This window comes from Artibeus jamaicensis, unplaced genomic scaffold (assembly GCF_021234435.1).
Source record: "Artibeus jamaicensis isolate MK-2021 breed Jamaican fruit bat unplaced genomic scaffold, CSHL_Jam_final contig_426, whole genome shotgun sequence".
Lineage (NCBI taxonomy): Eukaryota > Metazoa > Chordata > Mammalia > Chiroptera > Phyllostomidae > Artibeus > Artibeus jamaicensis.
Window position 1 is genome coordinate 1,970,246 of NW_026521826.1, and position 21,458 is coordinate 1,991,703.

Below are 21,458 nucleotides of genomic sequence, written 5' to 3' on the forward strand. Positions count from 1 at the left end.
ACAGCTGGCTGAAGGGATGGCAGAACAGGCTGGACCCTGCTCTGTCTGCCAGGAGATTACACGTCCTCCCTGTTAGGGCCAGAGTCAAGCTCCCAGTGGGGCACAAGTGACCCGCAGGTGGAAGCAGGTAAGTGGGGACCACCACAGGGCCAATGTGCAGGGGAGGAGAAAGTAAGGTTCTTCCAGCCTGCCTTCATCAGCCATCTGAAATCCCCTCCACAGTCAAGCACCGCAGGTATGACAGTGGCCCCACAGGATTATAAGGGAGCCGACATGTTCTATTTCCTAGTGACATCATAGGTGTTGTAATGCTGTTACAATGTGCTTGTGTTTTAACTGCTATGACAAGAGTCGACAGTTTAAAAGTGTTGAAAAATACATAAAGTTATAAGTTATACTATGCTAAGGTTAATTTGCTATTAAAGAAAAAATACTTTTACATGAATTTAGCACAGCCTGACTGTGCAGCATTTCTAAGGCTACAGAAGTATACAGTAATGTCACAGCGCACTCACTGACCCACCGAGGACAACTTCCAGTCCTGCACGCTCCGTTCACGGTAAGTCCCCTCTGTAGGTGCCCCATTTTCACCTTTTATACTGTGCCTTGTCTGTGTTTAGACACACAGATATTTGCTGAGCGTTACAACTGCCTGCAGTATTCGGCCCAGTGACATGCTGCACGGGCTCACAGTCTAGGAGTGACAGGCTCCACCTGACGGCCGTGGTGAGCAGTGAGCCATACACCGTCTAGGTGTGTGTAAGTGCACCCCATCACATTTCCACAAGTTGTCTAACACCGCGATTGACCAATGACACAGTTTTCAGAAGTACCCCTGTCTTTAAGTCACGCATGACTGTGTTTGGATCTCCTCCGTGTCCCACCAATTTCTGTTGGAGACTGAGTGGCCCAAATAAGTGAAACATTCACTTAACTCAAGGCTTTGTGTGTCACTGAGTTTGCAAGAGGTCCTTTCCCCCAACTGGCAGACCCCAAGTGGGAGAGGCAGGAGGGCTAGGGAAATAACCTATGGAAAGAAATTGAACTCCCTTTAATAATTTAAGAGAAAATTGTAATTACACCCATCTAGGCCATGAAAGCATCTGAAAATCTATAAGGAAAAGCAGCTTAGAGTTTATTATTTGATGTGTCATAAAAATAGAATATCGGGGTTTTTTTTACACTTTTAAAAAAAGTCCCTGTGTGGTGTGATTTGAAGTTACTTTCCACTAGAGGAGAAGGACACTGGATCAGGGTGTTGGTTATTCCCCCCTCGTGCAGAAACAAAGGTGATGATTTAAGATTCCCCTTCCCAGAGCCGCTTAGGAGCTAAGTGCCTTCTGTTAGTGTCTCTTAGTAAACCCAGACAGCGGCTGCATTGTAGCACAGCTGGGACCAGACTTCTCGTTAATTAAGGTTAATTAAGCGCCAGCAAAGGGCAGGTCTGCGATCTCCTTCCCGAGTTGGGCCACAATTAAGCAGCCCGAGGCACTCTCTGAAGGGATTACCCCTCCTCTGCAAAACTCAAGATGGATTTCAAAATGTGCAAGCCAGAGCAGGGGCAGGGGTCTCAGGAAACTGGGTCTTTATAGCTCAGACCTAGGTTAACTGCCCCGCTGCATGTCCTGTGTGACACACGGAAGCACTCACCTGTCAGGTTTCATACCCCACAGCCCTCTGCATTTCGGACGTCGTTTTAAAATTTCGGTAACATAAAACTAACCATTTGACCACCTCTAAGTGGTAGTACACACATTCACGTCGTTGTGCAACTGCCACCACCAACCATTTTAAGAAGGCGAGGCTGAAATCCCGTGCCCATTACAATTCCTTGTGTGAGTGGAGTCGCACAGTGTTCACCTTGTTGTGAGTGGCTTAGTTTGCCAGCATCACGTCCTAAAGGGTCCTCTACATCAGAGCATCAGATTTGCTTCTTTATAAGGCTGAAGTCCACCATATATATATATATATCACATTTTGTTTGTCCTTCTGTCCATTGATGGACCCTGGTTGTTTCCATCCCTTGGCCCTTGTGAGTAAGGCTGCTGTGAACATGGACACACACAACTGTTCGTGTCTCTGCTTCTATTTCTTCTGAGTGTATACCCAGAACTGGAAGTGCTAGATCATACAATGATTCTATATTTGATTTTCTGAGGAAATGCCGTAACATTAGACACTAATCTTTCTACCTGCTGCTTCTGCCCTGTTCAGTCCCTGGGTCTATCCTGAGGAGGGCAGTTTATTTTCCCCATGGACAGACACACAGTACTCACGTCTAGCATCTGTTTACCCCAGTGCGCCCTGCTCGGCGGTCCTGGGTGAATCAGTGCTCACCAGCAGGCAAGAGCCTCAGCTGGCCCTGCGTTCACTACATCGCCTCAGTCTGCATTCTCATTCCCAGGCCAGAACTGAAGTCCAGCTCTGACCTCCAACACACACAGCTGGGGCCAAGGCATCCTGCATGGCCCTCACCCTCCCTCCTCCTAGACATTCAGCAGCGACCACTCTGCTTGGTGGGACCATGGCCCCTTGCTGGTAAGGCAGGCTGAGGGCCAGGTGCAGGGAAAGAGGTTGGGCGTGGGTGGTGCCACTGAGCAAATTATACTGGCTTTGCCCCCATTTAAATTATCCTGAACATTGGTTAGTGGGTGTGAGTCAAGGTCAGGCACCAGGGCATGGAAAGCCACCAGAGAGGGATTAGGGTCCCTTCTAATCTGGGGAAGGGCTCCCTACTAGCGACGGGGTTAGCGAGAGTAGAGCAGGGTGTCGGGACCGCAGCCCTGGCAGCTCCGGCCTCCGTGGGGAAGCAGAGGCAGAGAAGAGTCCAAGACCCTAGCCAACTGGTTCAGCCTGAGTTTAGGAAGAAACGACCATACCTGGGGACATGCAGGTCCTTGGCACGCCCTCGGCCACTGGATACCAGGCTTCTGAGGCAACAGACTCTGCCTTCTTGAGGCCCTCCAGACTTGAACAGAGCACATTTAGAAATGAGTGTTGGCAGTTTTCACACCGGTAGCTGCGCAGGACTGGCAAGGAGGGGTCCGACGACTGCCAGCTGGCTCTAAACGAGGCCCCGCCCCTCCCCCACGTGCCCAGTGATGAGAGCGAAACCACCTGTGGCCTTTGGCGTCTCCATTGCTTTGACGGAGAGTTTGCAGGGCCTGCTGGGGTCCTGCACTAAGGACTGCCAACTCCCTTTCCCAGGTATCGGCATTTCAGCTGAGTTAACAGCCCTCCCCTACCTGGCCCGACCTTTCCCATGGACCAATGAGTGTCAACACCAGCTGCCTGTTAGAGACACCTGGGAAGCTTTTACAAAACACTTTCACCTAGGCCCCACCCCTAGCAACTAAATTTTGTCTGTCTGGGGGAGGGAGTTGGTATCACTATTTTTAAAAAGCAGCCTAGAGGTTCTAAAGTGCAGCCAAGGAAAGAACCACTGCCACTGTCTGGCACGGGGGCCACTGTGCTGCAGACGAGCTCCTTGAACTCATGGTGTTAGCTAGGAGACTAGGTCAGTGGTTCGCACTTGTCAGCCTGCATTAGAATCACATGGGGAGCGTGTTAAAATACAGATCTCCAGGCCTCACACACAGTTTTTGGCTGAGTTGATCTGGCCGAAGGCCATGGTATAAGGCCACCTGCATTTCTCACATGTCCTTAACGGAGGCTGAAATTCACGCCAAGGGATTCACACCTTGAGAACCCCTAATCTAGGCCCATGATGCCCCTTAATTTTTGGATGTAGGGTGGCTGACAAATAGATGTAAGAAATAGTGTCACTCAGTGTAGTTACTGTTTACAGTTTCATCCTTGACACCGACACTCCCTTCTAAAGAACCGCCATTCACCTCCGAGTATCATGGAAGAAACGCCCCAGCAGGCAGCCGGCCCTTCACAGGGGCTAATGAACCACCCCTTCTCCGTGTGCAGAGTGGAAAATCAGCACTTAAGGACCTTCCACCCAACCCTTCCTTGCCCCCTCCCCTGGAAAATAATTAAGCATTAAAAGAAATATTTTGTTGAAAGGAATCAAATTTTTCTTCCCACCAAGAGGGCCCATTTACTGACTTGAACAGCCTGAATGTTCAGCAACACACATTTATTTCTAAGTTAAAATGGTTCCATATGATGAGATACTTCAGTGCTTGAGTTCCCCAAAGGCAGGAATGAAGCAGCCACCCTGAGACCCTGAATCACTCACGCCTTTGTCCCGGTGGCCCAGAGGCCAGAACATTCAGAGGTTACAATGTGCCTTCAACAAAGAGCGTTTAGACTCTAGTTTTAGAAATAAGTGACTCATCTTTGGGTTATTTTCTTGTCTATCTCCCTTCCCTCTCCCCTCTTCCCCACCACCAGGAAACTGCAGGCAACACACTTTCTCTTCTTTATCTCAATGCACAAAACCCACAAATATTGCTGATCTCAGAACCTGACTTCCTGTTATTAAGGAAGACATGCTACAATTTAAGGGAGCAAGATTTCTAAGCGAAGCAGAAAGTGCAATGATTTCAGAGTTTGCTTCCCACCTATGATTAACTAGGTCACAGCTGTAAAGGAAGAGAAAAAACAAATTTAACTCCGTCCAAGGCAGGAGCACTTGACATCATCTGTGGCCAAAACACACACTCAAAACACAAACACTTCTTTAAAAAGGTGCAGCCCCAAATCTTATGTAAACAAGTAAATTTAAGACATGATAGAAAATAAAAAAGAAATTTGATCAGACAATAGACAAAGTGTCTCAGGCCTAACTTTTAAATTTAATATTAGTACAAAACAGAGAGGGAAATGGAAATGATTGCCTTTATACAGAGGCCATAAACTGCCTTTAATCCACGCAGAGACTTCTTTAGGGTCATGCACAACACTTGAAGATTCCCGTTTGGTCATAGGGGGTTACAGATTGTTTAAGGCTGTTTGCAGTCTATAGGCTATCCGAATTTGCCAAATGTAAAATACTCCTAGTGGATTCTTTGACGTTGAGGAGGGAGAGACTGTTTCAGAGTGGATTGTACTGTTAAAGTCCACAGTATCCAAGGAAAGCCTGCTTTTCAGAAGGAACATGTCCATGTGCTATGTTCCTTCCTTTCTCTTTTATGACCGCCTGCACCACGGGGGTTTCATTTCTCATTAAGTGGCCTGGACAGTCACACTAATCTTGCCCAAATGATTGTACGAAATAGGGTAAAGATGATAGATAGAGAGAGAGAACATGCAATAGGTAAATAAGATACAGATGCATGGTATAGATAGACACATAGAGATATATAGGTACACAGAGATGGAGATATAGACAGATGGTAAATATCCAGATGGATACATGACAGAGAGATGATGTCTGAAACAAAGGTCAGAAGAAAAATAAACTGTGTGCATATACCCCAGTTAGGACACTTCACAGTCTTGCTACTCCGTGAGTCCTCTGTGGACCCCAGCAGCAGTGTGACCCGGGAGCTGGTCAGGACTGCAGATTCCCAGGCCCTGCTCTGGACCTGCTGAATCAGAACCTGGATTTGACAAGTCCCCAGGTGATCCCTTTGTACATTGATGTTGAAGACACGTGACTTTAGAACCTAACAGCCTGGAAGAGTGCTTTTCAGTGACTTACTTTCAGTAATGGAAATCTTCATCCAAATGAAATCTGAGGTGGAAACATAAGCAATATCTCAGAAGAAGACTCCTCCGACGGATGCAGGGGTGAGGAGTCTGTCTTCCTGGGCCCCTAATGGCATGTCCCACCCCCAACCCCTCTTTGTGACAGTTGCTTCTACTTCTGTGGGGGCGACAAGGGTTCCAAGTGCACATACTCTGACGCCTCCTGGCCTGGAGGACACAGGCTGCCACGTAGAGTTTCTGAACAGTTTCTAAGCACTGGCATATTTGGGGTAGTCAAGCAAAAGTAAATGATGACTAGCAATTGATTTTAAAGCCCGATCACGTGCAGGATTGAGCTGAGAAGTTCCATAGACGGGCAGAGGAGGAGAAACTAAAGCAAGCAGGTGGACAGCTGACTTAACACGCGAGGAAAACAACACAGAGGAATGGAGAAATGGCAGTGGCCCTGCGGTGAGGTGAACTACAAGGACACCCAGTAAAATTTGCATTTCAGACAAACAACATGAGACATACTTATATTAAAGAACTATTTGTTGTTTATCTGAAATTCACGTGTAACTGGGCACCCTGTGTTTTCATTTGGTGAATCTGGCAACACCAGTTCCTCTCTCCAGGGTGCTTTTCTCAGCAGCTTGGGCCTCACTCCGGTTTAGACCTCAGTCTGAGCCCTCTGGACTCAGACTGCCTGGGTTCAAATTCTGCATCTGCCCATGCTGGCTGTGCAACTCTGGGCAAATGATTTAATCTCCCCGTTCTGTTTTCCTCTTTTATAAAGTAGAGATACACATGAAAGTCTGCCTCATAGGGCTGTCTGGGGATTAAAGGAGAAACTGTCAAGCAAAGCACAATGCCCTGCACACAGTAGGAGCTCAGTGAAAGATGTGCGTTATATTGTTATCTATCAGGTCAAGGTCTCCTGGGTCTTGGCGACTTCCTGTGTGTCTGAATTTGTTCTTGGGACCTGAGATCAATCTGGATAGGCAAGTGTGGGGAGAAGAGGTCGTGGTGCCTGAAAAGCCATAGTAGGAGGTAGGAGGCGCTTTCCTTCCCTTCCCTGGGGCCCTGGCCTGACATGTCCATCCGGTCAGTGCATTTCCGTCCTCCAACTCCCAGAGGGCCATGTCTGGGAATGAACCAGGGAAGGAGGGAGGAAAACGTGTTACTTGATATTTGCTCCTTGACCCTGGCTGACCCAGTTAATTCACTCCAGGATAGAAGGAAGCACAGTCAGACCTTCCTTTGCCGGAGCTTCTCTGCCTTATATCTTAGCAACCAGGGAGTAAGCAACGGGAGTCCCAAGGGGGGCAAGCCCTAGGAGAGTGACATTGTACATCTTGAGGTCAGAAATCCCCAGAAAGCTGCTACGTACTGGAGTAGGCATTTGGGGAGGTGTTATTTCTTCCTCTTGGTGCAAACCTGACCCACCATTGAAGCCTCATTGTCTACGGGCTTTTGTTCTCATCTTTCTTTTCATGAACTTCAAGATCAGAGACTAGGTTCCAGCAATGGTCTCTCCTAAACGCTAAACAAATAAAACAAGAAAACCAAGGTATCTGGGAGCATGCGGGCCTCCAAGTTCCCCTGGAGGGGATGCTGGAACCAGCTTCTGTGGTGGATTCCGAGCCAGGGTCCCTCATGGAATTGGACGATTATCCCGAAACTGCTCTCTGAATGCTGTGATTTTCCTCAAACAGTGTTCTTGGCTTTACTACTCCCGTTGGCACTGACTCATCGCCTATAGCCACAACTGTTTCCCAGGAAGCTATTGTTATTTGTGCATCTGATAGTCTACAGTGGAGTACACTAACAGCAACATTCAGAAAGGAAAAGAAAAAAAGAAGTATAGGTGAAAAGGATGAAACCTGGGCTTTCAACATTCTGGTGGGAACTGAGAAGCAGAAACCACCTCTTTTTCAGCCCTCAGCACAGCCAAGTCAGGAGTCTATAGCAAAGTGCCTCCCAGGCACAGCGCAGTTTGTATGGAAGGTGGGCATCGGACCCGGCGGTTCAGAATGAGAATACCCACCACCAACCCTCCACTGGGGATCCCCTTTATAGCATATTCTCTGATCTTCCCAGGAACACCGTTTCAGCTGCCACCAGGAGCTGCACTATGTCACCGAGGGCACACAGCACAGACAATGGGGTGAAATGGAGTGGCTCTGTTTTATCAGGGCTGAACATTCCAGATAAATTTATTCTTGTCTGGGAAAAAGCAGCACCTTGTCCAGACCACCGTGTTCCCATGTCTCAGCTTACTGTGAAGCATTTTTGATATACCTGTTAAGATTAGTTCTGCCAAGAGAAGGGAAGTAGCAACCTTTGTTCTATTTTTTTTTTTTTTTTACTCTCAATGAACTACGTTTCCATTGTGCTGGTTTCCCTTACAGAAACTAACACAAACAGGAGAGAAAGTTACAGGATTTCATGCTGCTTAGCAGGTGTGCAAAATATACACACATAAGCCCTGGCTGATGTGGCTCAGTGGACTGAGTGCCAACCTGTGAACCAAAGGGTCACTGGTTCAATTCCCAGTCAGGACACATGCCTGGGTTGCAGGCCAGGTTCCCAGTAGGGGGCACATGAGAGGCAACCACATGCATGAGAAATCGATGTTTCTCTTCATCTCTTTTTCCCTCCCTTTTTTTCTGTCTAAAAATAAATAAATAAAATCTTTAAAATATATATATATATATATACATAAATATGTACTTGGACAATAAGGGTATAAACTAGGAAATTAAGAATCATATAAAATAGAAGAAGGAAAAGAGCTACTTAAAAGGATGAGATAAAGATGCAAAGGTATCTAGAATGAGCCAACTGGACCACAACTGTAAGCTCTGAGTTCCTGGTAGCACAGGTAGAAAAAAAAAGAAGTAATCATATTGAATCACTTGTTTCTTATTATCTCCTAAAAGGAATTAACATGGTGAAATTTATATAATGGATATTAAAAAAACATAAGGAACAATATCTTTAACTGAAATTTTAAAAAAGCCTCAGTAGTATTTTTAACTACGTTTCTTTTGTTGGCTTTCTGAGCCAGGAGTGACCTCTCTCCTCTGCCCAGAGCCCAGGCTGCGCCCAGACGTTCCTGCGGCTGTTCGAGGGGTTCATGCCATTCATCAAGACACTGCCTTATTCCTTTTGCTTTGAATCTACTTCTTCTCTGATTTCTCTGGTCCCCATCTGGCTGTTTCATTCCAGATATTTCCAGCTCCATCTAATGTTTTCAGATGCATGACCCATTCCCCTGTCTGTGGCTTGTTTTATAGATCGCTGACACCTGCGGTCTCCCACTGCTTTCCTGGGTTTCATATTCTGCAAATCTTGCCCACCCTGTGCCAGGTCCTGCCAGAGACCTGGGTCACTTGCCCCAGTGCAGGCCCAGAGTAGGCAACTGCGTGTCTAAAAAAAGAATACTGAACATCAGCCCTCAATAAAGATGAGTTAAATCTTAACTCAATAAAATAATCTCGGCAGGGAGTTGAGGAAAAAACGGTCCAGGTATATTGATATTTGATTATTTAACTTCATAAGGCTATAGAATAAAGGGGGCAAAGTAATGAGTAGCTAACAGGTCCATTGATCTGCTTTTCTTGGGTATCAGATATCCCAGGAGGTTTTGACTAAGTACCAGAAGGAAGCCAGGTCAGTTGCCTTATTCCACAAGAGGCAGAAGTAAAGATATTCTAAGATCAAAATGAAAGTTGTACATCTCTGCTGTGGATATGACAAGTGAGGGATGCTGTTCAGAAGGGCCTGTTGAGAAGTGTGACTTGTATTGTCTCCCCGCTGGAGGACTATTTCACCTTGACATCCTCTGATCAGGAGTTCCTGTGGGTAGAACCAATGTTCTCATCAGGAAAAGAGCTGTGAATCCATTCAGATTCTTGCTCAAGGCCTTGGCTGAGGCCCCAGGATTCTTCTCTGTCAGATACACATAGATGACTTAGAATGAAAAGGGTTTTGTTCATCTGTTACCAGCCAACCACCTTGATTACAAAAGAACCTCATTTTGGTTCTCATGCTACCTCTGGTTTTGAATTGGACCACAGGCTGCTGGTTTATAAATGAGTTAGTAGCAAACTAGACCTCTAGGTGGTGGAGTGATTGCTTCATTGGATGAAATTGTTTGCTATGGTCCACTTGAACACCAGAGAACATATGCCAAAAGCAAAACAATGTGGCTGATGCTAATCTGCCTTATCAGGTGATGATTAGATGGTAGGTTTAATTGTTTCTTAAGTTTTATTCCTCTTGCTAGGTAACCAAAGCATGCTCTAAGCAAACAGCCCTGGCCAGTGTGGCTCGGTTGGAGTCTCACCCTGTGGACTGAAAGGTTGATCCCCAATTGGGGCATGTATGAGAAGGCAACCAGTCAATGTTTCTCACACTGATGTTTCTCTCTCTCTCTTTTTAAAAGTAATTAAAAAAAATGTCCTCAAGTGAGGATAAAAAAATTAATTAATTTTTTAAAAAAGTAAAGAGGGTGCTGTCTTCCTATTCCCCACAGGTGGAAGACGTGCTTTCAATTTATTTAAGTGTAATTCAGAACTTGCATGTGACCAGTCAAAAGTTTTTAAAATATTTAGATTTAGCAGTAGGGTTATGGTGCCAACTGGAGGGCCTAAGGACATATTTGAAATTAGTTTTTTTGTATCGACGTGTCTCCTGATGAAACTCAAGCCTGGAGAGACAGGGTCTACAATACAGCCACGTGGGGTGGGCTGGCACTCATTTTGTCATAGAGGTTGAAAGATGGCACCCTGTGGGCCAGATGTGGCCTGCACATGTGCTTTGCTTGCTATGCAATGTTTTTCCCCAAGCTTGGAATAGTAGACAGCAGACAAATATTGGGATATTTCAACTCTCTTGTATATATTATCATAAGAAAAATGCATAAAGATTTTCTCTTGAAAAGTCTGAATTTCCAGAAGTACCAGCCCCAGTTTCCTGCTGGCGAGACTGAGGAGCGGCAGGCTTCGGGTGCCAGGCACGAGCTCTCCGGTCGGCAAAGCGCCTCTTTTCTCACTGTCCTACCTGTGTTGACCAGTGTGGCTCCCAAATGCATTGGAGCTCTAATGTACGTCTGGGGCCCTATTTTATGAGACTCCTAGAATGAATAGAAGCAGCCAGGATTAAGATGAAGGATTAGGTCCTCAAATAGATACACATTTTTGAAAATTGCCTGCTTCTAATGGGTAGATCTTGGAAGGAGCAAGAAAAGTCTTCCCCTGCACAGGCCCTGTTCTGATACACATTACACATGTTTCTCCTAGGCCACCTGAGGGCCATTTCACTGAAGGGAAAAAGAAGTCAGAGCATCCTGAAGATACTCTTGTTTGTTTGTTGGTAGGGCTTCCGGTCCAATATTGCCCGGAGGAGACCACAGAACACATGTCCAGGGATTGCATTAGAAACAAAAGAAAATTAACATGACCTGTGAATGGCTTCTGTGGGGGAACTAAATGCCACAGGACATGGGGTATGGCCACCAGAAATGATGTTAAATGGATGGCACACGGCCTGGGGATCCTGGCTTCTGCTCATTGGGTTGGTCCTCCGGAGGGACTACACAGCTGCCATTAGTGGTGAAGGTATGAGGGTATCACTCTGCACTACTGATTTCAAATCTACGAATGCCCTTGTGTGTTTCCAGAGGATTTTGTTTTTCTTTTGTAGATCCTCTCCCTAAGTGTTCTACTCCTTAAAAACCCAGAGCTGGAGCCCAGCAAGATGAGGGGGTTCTCTCTCTCTTCCCTCTCCTTAAGTACCGAGTTGACATCTTAATGACAGGGATTCCAGAACCTGGCACCCACACTGCTGCCTACGTGGACAGACCTGGCCACAAAACACAGCAGTGCAAAAAGCAAGGGTGGTACTGCACATGTGCAGAAGAATAGCTTTCTCAGAGCATTGGTGGTGTAGCTTATCCACACAGACTGTGCTTGGGGAATGATACAGGCTCATTCACCAACATCAGCCCAAACTTGTGGGAGGGACCCACAACATGGCCTCTGTTAACACTATTGTTTCACTCATTGGAGTTTGATGTGCCAGAGGCACCTTCTCACCCAAAAGGAATTGAAAAGGGGCTGAAGAAAGGAACTGTGTATGCTGTAACTGGTGAATATTCTCTGTTTTCCCAAATGTGGGTGGGATCTACATAGAGGACTATATTCAAATTGCTAAAGGCTGTTAACTTTCCTTGAGCCTCAAATGGCAGATGAAAGCAAGATTTTCTTCTACACAAACGCCATGAAGACCCAATGAGATAGGACTTGATATCAAAGACATGATTTCTTCAAGCTCAGTGCAAATCCATTTGCTTTCACAGACCAGGCCTGAGTCCCTATATACAGAGTTCAAATTAGGACTTGCTCATTTCTGGCATTTGGTGGTTGGCCCAACCCTAAGTTATGCTTCCTAAATAAATTATTGGACTCAGCTGGGTTATGAAGTCCTGACACATTAAACCATGGAATCACTTAAAAAATTTTTTTCAGAGGCATCCCTTGCCAGGTAGTTCAGCTGGTGAGAGTGTTGTCCCAATATGCCAAGATTGTGAGTTCGATCATCCATCAGGGCACATACAAGTATCAACCAATGAAGGCATGAATGGGTAGAACAGCAAATTGTTCTCTCTCTCTCTCTAAAATCAATAAATAAAAAAATTTAAAAAATTTTTTTCAGAGGAAAATAAAACAAAAGAGGTTTTCTTCAGATATATGTTAGGAAAGGCAAGATTTAGGAGTGAATTGCTGGCTTTGATGCAGGTGACCAACCTAAGATACTGCAATCTGTCTTTCGCCTTCTCTCTTGCCTTTCCCCCCCTGGGCTGGACAAGTGCTAAGGGACAATTGCAGTTTCATTTTTCTGACATAGTGGTTTAGGAGGGTCCTACCGGAAACAGGAACGCTGTGTTTCCAGGGTGCCACAGGGAGGAAGGTTCACGGCGGCCTTGGTCGTCACAACCTTCACCCATCGTTCCCACTGTGGCCTCCACTCGCTCTGTCCAGGACTGACCTCAGGTTGAGTAACAACTGTCCCACCGGCATTTCTCTTTTCCTGTCTGCATCATCTCCCCCTCCCTATTCTGTATTCCTTTCTCTACCTGACTGATGCTTATTTTTCTGGAAAACTATACTTCAGATACTATTTCCCAAAGTTTTATCCATGTCATGTGCCCCAGAAGTTGAGACTCAGTATGTCTGGGGTGGAGACCACACACCTGGATATGTAGAGAACACCTGGGTGATTCTGATACATGCGGTTTTCACACAAACTTTTTGATAACAGTGAGATGCTTTTAGTGCTCGTGTTCCTTGACTATTGGCAACATTCCTTCTGAGAATTTCTCTTCAATATTCTTTCTACCTGAGTAGTCACTCATTATTTGTCTACTTTGCTGGTTGCTCCCCAAGGAACTGAACTCTAAACTTCAGAGTGGCCTTGGGTTCAATCGCTAATATTCCCTTGTTCCCGTCCACACACATTCCCCAGGAAATGTCGCCAAGTGCTATGCCTTTAAACACCGTCCTTCAGTGGTATACTGATAAATGTTTGCCTGTCGACTCTCTAGGGAAAAAAAGCCCTGATTTGTAATGTTTGCCAATGTCCATGGTGTAAATTCCCCCACTAGGGCCCATCTCAAGCTACCCCTGCATCATCCTGAATGTGCAGTTGTGAAGAGACGCACATGATCAGCTCTTGAGAGCCTGGAGAAGCCAGCTCCAGCACACTCCCAGTAGCATTCGTATCTCCAGTCCAGGCATCTCGCCTAAACACAAAACCTATACTTTTAACCTCCTCCATTTGAATTTTTAATCATCATCCAACACAGCTCTTAATCTCCCCTGTCCCTGGTATCATGACCAGCTGGCTTTTCCTGTAGCATTCCCCACCTCAGTAAGTGTCAACTCCAGTCTATACCTGTCCAGGAGTCATTTTTGACTCCTCTCTTCCTCTCTCGCTGCCCCTGCCACCCAACCCATCAGCCAATCCTGTCAGCTTTATCTTCCCTCCAATCATTTCTTATCACTGCCAGAGCATCAACTGGTCTAAACCATCATCATCTCTCTTCACCATTATTACACTAATGACCTAATGAGTCACCCTGTTTTTGCCCATTTCTTTGCCAGCCTAGTGGCCACAGTGACTCCTTCAAAATGTCAGCTGTTATCATCCTTTTGCCCCCAACCACTGGTGTTCTTTTGTCTCACTCAGAGTAAAACCCCAATGTCCTTACCATGGCCCACGCAACCCTCTGGCATCTGGGCTTCTGACACTGCTCTGACTGCTGCCCTCCCCACACACCCGTTCCCCTTCACGATGCTCCAGCCCCGGCTGCCCCCTTGCTGTCCTCTTGCTGTCCCTCCCAGCCATCAGGGGCACTCTAGCATCACACATTTTGCACTCGTGGTTTCCTGGGTTTCTTCCGTACTCCTTCATGTCTCTCCTCAAACATCATCTTAACAGAGAACTACATTATATGAAAACATGGCACACTCCATCTCTGCTTGCTTCTTATCCTGCTATATTTCTCTTTGGAGACTTTATTAGCACTTAACACAAGAGCAGGTACTTCACTGTATTCCCTGGGCCTAGAACACTGATGAGCATGTAGTAGGTACTAAATAAAAAATTGTGAAATTAAATAGGGTGTTGGGCTCCAGATATTATATTCTTCATGGTATTTGTGTTCTGAAATTGATTTTGTCTGATTGAACTTAGAACACATTTTCCAGAAATAATCAATGTACTCAGCTGTCCTATTGGTTTTCCTGACTAATGTCCCAATTGAGAGGTTGAAGCAAGCATTTAAAAGAAATCTACTTGTGTAGAAATGTGACCTTGATATTTTTGAGAAAAGTCATTAATTAGTGGAGGAAAATACCCACAGACCAATCCTGACTGGGAAGGAAAAGGGCTGCTCACATTCTCAAAAGTGTGATCTGTGCAGTCAGATTTCACGTTTCTCAGGATCAAGTTCTCTGCAAAGAACTGCCTTCCTCACACCATAAGGTATATGTTAAATTATTATGTGATTCACCTGAAACTAATACAATATTGAATGCCAACTTCACTTAATAAAAAATATAGGTTAAAAAAAGAAAAACCAGCACCTCAAAACGGCACTGTGTTGAGACCGACCATGACACAAATATTCATCTGAACAAGGAGAGCAGGCACTTGGCCATCCTGTCCTTGGGTGACAGTTCTGTTTGATGACAGGTCTGAGTTTATGCCCATGAAGACATTCTTTTAAATAATTTATTCCCTTTTATTTTTATTGTATTTTATTTCCATTACCATTTATCCTCCCTTATACCCTGTTCTATCTCCACCCATACCCTTCCCCCTTCAAAGACATTCTTTTTATTCACCTACTCACATTCAGTCAATAAATATTTATTTGCCCTATATATATGACAGGCACTGTTCTAGGCCCTGGGGAATAATAAAAAAATTGACCACATCCCTTGAAGCAGTTGGTTATTAACTTACTGGAAAAAGAAAGAAAAAAGAAAGAAAAAAGATGTGGTTGATCCACTCCCAGGTTAGAAAACAAAGATCCATCGCCATAGTTCCCTCTATATTGTTTCCTACACACAAAATAATATTGTTCTCAGAGGTGTATTGATGGACCAATACAAATAAAAGTGGATTGTTTTCAACTGTGTGTTCAAAGAAACTCTTATGTCACACAGGTGGGTAGTATTCATTCTACTAGAGCAATTTAAAAGAGATCTGACTTCAAAACACTTATAGAAAGTGTTCTGGGAATACGTGATTGTTTTCGTGAGCATAGCTACAGGGTGGCAGGTTGAGAAACCCAGAGGGGCTTTCCCGCGCTCCTGTGAAGAAGAACTCTGCGGGAGGAGAAGGGTTGGGGGTTTCTGATCTCAAATTGCCTGGAAGTTCCACACAATATTTAGCCTCTTTGACTTCAGAAGGCTGGTTTAATTATTCAGGAAGTGGCCTTCAAAGTGCTAGTTACTGCATTGGATGTCTCAGGAATATGGACCCAACTTGTGAGGAGCTTAAATGTTTTTTTTCCTACTGGAAATAATGTTTTTGACCAAATATCCAACACAATCAACTCATTTATTTCCTTTATGCGTAAAGACAAAAGAAAACACAGGAACTAGCCAGCATTGTGCCCAATAATCTCACCTTGGGCTGCACACTGGAATCAGCTGGGGGCTTAGGTACTGATGTGTGGGTCCCCTCTCCAGAGATCTAACACTCAGTGGTCTGGCAGACCGCCTGGGCATGGGGACTCTTAGAGCTCCTCAGATGCTTCTAATGTGAAACCCAGACTGAGAAGCGCCGCTTTAGGATGAATCATGGAATTGGGCCGATGGCAATAGTGATAGTCCCAAGAAGGAGTCAGAACTTGGGGACGAGTCATCTAAATAAAGAAACCGCCATTTGGTTTCATGCTCAGCTCGACAGCCACCATTTGGTGCAGGACAGTGCCACTCTGGGGGTCCTGGCTTTCTGAAGAGAGATTTCCAGTCCTGCCCTCCACACCACGGTGAGGAGTACAACTCAGGGTGGAACAAGTGGGAACAGCCTTTCTACTACACAACCTCGCTCTGGCCAAGATGACTAAGTCATTGGTTTAACCTGACATAAGCTGCTGTCAGAAATGAAATCAATGTTGGTTAACCAAGCTGAGGTCATTTAAAATTGTGTGAGATTGAGCAACACAGGCAAAATGATCTTCAGCCCAGCCTGTGAACCAGAGGCCTGGAGTCCCTGAGATCCTGTGTTCTTTCTTCTCCAGAGAGGAGTATATTTATAGAAGAAACAAAACCATGTGCGGGATGAGGGGGTTAGATAATAATACATGTGATTGCCCTGATGTGTCTGAACAGTTTCTTGGCTGTCTGCTTTCAATGGTAATAAATATCCACTAAAAGCCGTCTGCTGCGTATGTTTTTGGTAAAGCCTTACACTTCCCTGCATGATTACACTCAGAATGTAAGCACCGCACAGTTGACTACAGAGGCTCTGTTGTCAAGTGTGAATGCTGAATTCTTAAGTTATGCAGCTTAGCAGCTGTGATAATGTAATGGTTTGCAAAATGATAGACTGGCAATAGGTCAACCTGGAGCAACATGTCAAATAATGAAAAATGTGGGTGCAAAAAGGTTTAATTTATACTGTGTTAAAAATACCGCTCCCGGAAATATCACTCCATTTCAGTCTTTCCAAGACAAAAAATTCCTTTCACTTAAATATTCAACAAATTGTGCTAAAAGAGAGAGTGCTTTCTTGCTGCTTTTTTTCCCAAGAAAAATGTCAAATTTATATTAATTTGAAGAGATGTATCATCTGAGTTTGGTCATTTGTTCACACACTATAAGGTTTATGGGATGGTCTTAGAGTTCAGAATAAATAGGAGAAAAGCATCCTTCACCTCAGTTTGTGTTGACATAAGAGTGAACACAATCTCCCAATAAAATTGGGAGTCCCTAAAAGAGATGTTACCGTCAGGAAGTACTACTGTTTTAGCTCTTTCAGGTGAATATCTCTTAAGGACCTCCCTGGGTGGCAGTGAGGTATGACTAAAAGTGTATGTAAAGGGCCATCAGTTATTAAAAATACAAGGCAAGTGTGTCTCCACTCAAAGATAGGGAAACTTAAAAAAACAAACAAACTCTGCCCATTATCAATGATTGCCTCTGTACACAGGTGCTGTGGTAGGTCCTTACATACTACTGTCTCAAATCCTTTGAAAATAAATATTTATTTATGCAGATGAAGAAACCCAGGCTGAGAAAGCCTGGGTCACTTTGTCAAGGCCACACAGTAAACAAACAGTTCTGGACAGTGTGGCTGCAAACCTTTCCACCTCACCTGGCTGCTCCCTGTGGCACCTGAATCATCTTTATTACTTATATAGCGGAATTAAAGTCCTATTATATTGACTTAAAATTGTTTCATTTATATAAACTTGTAACCCTAGTCTCTCCTATTTCACCAAACAGCATCTCATATTTCTTTTAGGTTTTCCACCCTGCCTGGCAAGGTGATGAGCTCATGGAAGTCTGTGAAAACATAGGAACAAGAAGCCTGGCCTCCCAGGCTGAGCGAGGGTTTCTGTGATCAGGATTTGAATGTCTAGGTAGCACAGTTAAAAAGGTGCTCTTTTCTTTCAACTCAATTTCTAGGCAGTTGGAAAACAGGAACAATTGTTTCATCCTGGACACCTCAGGGCACATGACCCTCAGAGCCCTGGAAACCATCAGCCGTCCTCCTGGTGTTGGGTTAGTCGTCCATATTCCCTTTTAGGTAAAGTTCTGCCGGCAGGTTGGCTGTAACACATTTCTCAGGGCCAGGCTGCAATGTTGGAGTGCCCTGGGGAGCAGAGGTCATGGGTCATGGGCTCAATGGCAGATCCTGCTCTGCCGCTGACTGTATGCCCCTGGACAGAGGAAGATTAAATCTCTCCATGCCTTGGTTTCCCTGTTCAAATAGGTCAAAAGTAACAGCCCCATTCTCTGTATCTCCTTAACACCTCACGATGGTCAAGTGAAGGCGACACAGACACGCGGGACTTTGGTATCACCAAACACCATGAGATGACAGTCACCCTCTTGGCCCCTGATACAACTGAAAACGCTGTCACCGCTTTGAATTCGAGGAGTCCCCAGAGCAGAGCGCTGGTCCTCAGTGCCCTCCCTTACAGCAGATGCTGTTTCTTACCTTTCCTGCCTCCCGTCATACAGATCTATGACTTGGATCCTGAAAATTGTCATAAAATCAGCAACAGTGTAAAACATGCCACTGTGGTTGACATGGTGTCATATATTCTAATTAGTCTCACCCTCCCTTGTGGTGGAGGGTGAGATCGTAGACTCAGAGGAATGCAAGTAAGGGCGCTCTCCCGGCGAGTAGTGCTGCTCCTGGTGTCCCGGCGCATCTAGCAGGGACAGTGAGAGCACACCTGATGCTCTGATGATGGCCATGCTTCTTCTCTTAAGGGCCCAGAAGCTTTCAGATCAGACTCCGGAGGCCCAGGCAACACTGGCATGTGCCCAAGGGCAGAAAAGAGGTCTCTGTGTTGTAAATGTAAGTATGTCAACATAGACAACAACTGACATGTTTTACATATGACACTGTGTTCACATATTGTCAGGTTTCTAAAATTGGTGAACAACGAAACAGAAATGGCGACAGCATACACTTTGATTTACTGGGCGTTCAGCTGGAGATCGCAGTGGTCACATGGAGGTTAACGGGTCACTGTGAATTTTTTCATGCCTGTACGTAGGGTAACTCTCTCAGTAGTATTGCCCTGTGGTACAACTCCAGCGGCTGCAGTTCACATTTCCAAGCAAGTATTGTGAACAGAACATGTTAAGTAACCTTAGTTACCATCCAGGTCAAAGCATTTCCCCAGAGCCTAAGACCACATCAACATAAACCTGAGAAATCTGTAACTTTCCCCATAGCTGTTGGTCCTGTGCTCTAAAGCTCCTGGTCTAAAAGTGAGCACACAGTACAGACTGAATACATGTAAGTGAATGACCCTGATACTGAGCAGAAGAAAGATGTTTCAAAAGAAAGACCTACATACAACCAGAGCAGAAATGGAACTTTTTCATTATTACTCAAACGGCAGAAAACATGTAACTCATCAAATGTCAGGAAATCATCCCTGCCTTAGAAGCCTGGATAACCCTTCATGTTTTTAAAACTTTAATTCTATTTTCCTTAAATTTACAATTTACTGAGCAGTAAGCATACAAGCCAGAAAAGGCTACTTGAATTAAATACTCTTCCCCTTTATAAGATGTGGCCAGTTGCTATCTCTCAAGAGAGCTCCTGACCTTACTGTTATCATATCACACCTTAACCTGAGCCCTCTCGGAGGTGTTCACAGCTCACGGAGCAGCTGCTATGATTCAAACAGGGGCTGTGGGGGTTCCTGAGACCCACCGACAATCCCGCCCTTGTGGGGCTGTAGGCCCTGTTTCCACACAAACGAGCCTGCGAGGTTCAGAACAACCAGCTTCACAGCAACTGCAGTCATTCCCCGAACAGCAGCAGTACTCCCGAGAGGGCAGATATTTAGATATTGTTTTACAGGGCCTTCTCTGCCAGAGGCTACCATAAAGTAAGCATGCTTTCAGAAGATTAACAGTGTAATTTTGAGCCCAAATCCATAGTAGTAAAAAAATAAGCCAAAATGATAAGGAGGTATTTGAAACAACAACAACAAAACAGAGGGGGTTGCATCAAGAAGCTGTACAATTTAAATTTCAAGGCATCGGAGCTCCTTAACGTCATCGTCACCTCCTTTGAAGACACTGTCACCCAGAGAGGAAATTTGCAGCCTGCTGCACTAATGGATCTGTTTCACTACACAGAGAAGAAAACAGGTTTCCCAGCCCCTGCAGCCCAGATGCTTCTCCCCACAAGCACACCCATCTTCCGCATCCGTCACGGGGGACAGCCCCCACCCCAGTCGTTTCCATTTCTCATCTCTAACCAACCCCCCCCACCACATGCACAGCAGACAAAAATTTCTACTTCAAATTTCTCATCATTATCAATTAAGAAAAAAATGGCATATGACTTAGTATTCTATAGTCCCAGCCATTTGAATTTTTCAGGAAAATGGGACTAGCAGAAGGATGCTATGTCCAGTACAACAAAATCAAACATCTCCCTTTCTCTGGAGCCATCGCTGGGTGAAGACAAACAGCCCGCCACGTCGCTTACCCTCTCCACGCTGCGTCGTCTCAAAGATCCATAAGGAATTTTCAGTAAAAGTCTTTGGGATCTGTTCGGAGCCACTGCAGCCTGAACCACCATGGTGTAGAGCTGTGTGTGAGTATGTGAGAGTGTGTCTGGGTGTGTGCGCACGCAAGCCAGCGTTCCCGGCAAAGGGAGAGACAGAGGCTTCCTCAAAACAAAGTTATGGTCTCCTGGAGGTTTCCCAAATATCAAATAACTGAAAGAGTTTTCTTTCAACCATATGAGTCAAGATGCGGTTTGTCAGGAGGTGGGGGGATGGGTAAGAAGAAAAGTAGCCCCAGTTCTGCAAGTTGAGTTTCAGCTGCCTCCAGTCCGTCCCTGGTGTCAGTCCCTCCGCGAGGCTGCACGTCCCAGAAGCGGGCAGGCAACGCTTCTGGGGAGAGTGATCCAGAAACGTCAACTTTGCTTCTCACGGCTACAGATGGTAACCAGGTCAGTTGTCTAGTCAAAGCTCTATCAGACGTATTATTCATTCCGTCACGTGACGCCGGAGCCCCTCGGCTGTACAGTAGGTCACATGTTCACCTTAAAAAGACTATTTGGAACATCACCATCTGGTGTGGAGATTACAGTGAAATCCTGCATTCTGATTTTGCTCTCTTCCCAACACAGGAAAAAATATTTGAAGACCCATTGACATAGCACACTGGGGACTTGGTGGGGGGGGGGGGCGCGCTCCTCTTTCCAGTCGTAAATTATACATATGAGCGTCAGATATGCATATTTGTTTTTTTTCCTTCTGCTTTCCAGCACATAGAAAATAAATGTAGGCACACAATTTAATTATATATGTGAGTGCAGTACACAGAGAGACAGTGTGAGAGACGGAAGGGAAAACTGTCTGTGTCACGTGGTTCAGAGGCATCAGCTCAGATTCACTTGCATTTGGCACCCCCTCATTTAAATGTCCGTTGTAGAACATTTATTTTTATGGGTGCCAGTAAACATGAAGAAGTTATGTTGGATTTTACGAGGCTCTGCAAAAAAGGGGTCCAAGCTCCTATGCATCCATCAGATTTGCCTATTATTTTCTAATCCTATTGTATAATTCTGTA

At 45.2% G+C, this 21,458-nt stretch overlaps 1 protein-coding gene across 4 annotated transcripts in view; it reads right to left on the reverse strand.

Moving 5' to 3' along the window:
- Positions 1 to 20,475, reverse strand: part of FRMD4A (FERM domain containing 4A) — a 313,254-nt gene extending 292,779 nt beyond the window's left edge. For all 4 annotated transcript variants that reach the window (XM_053665757.1, XM_053665755.1, XM_053665756.1 and 1 more), the window contains exon 1: positions 20,368 to 20,475. In XM_053665757.1, coding sequence (XP_053521732.1) covers positions 20,368 to 20,460 — 93 coding nt within the window. In that variant the 5' untranslated portion in view covers positions 20,461 to 20,475. The remainder of the gene's footprint in view (positions 1 to 20,367) is intronic.
- Between the last annotated feature and the right edge of the window lie 983 nt (positions 20,476 to 21,458).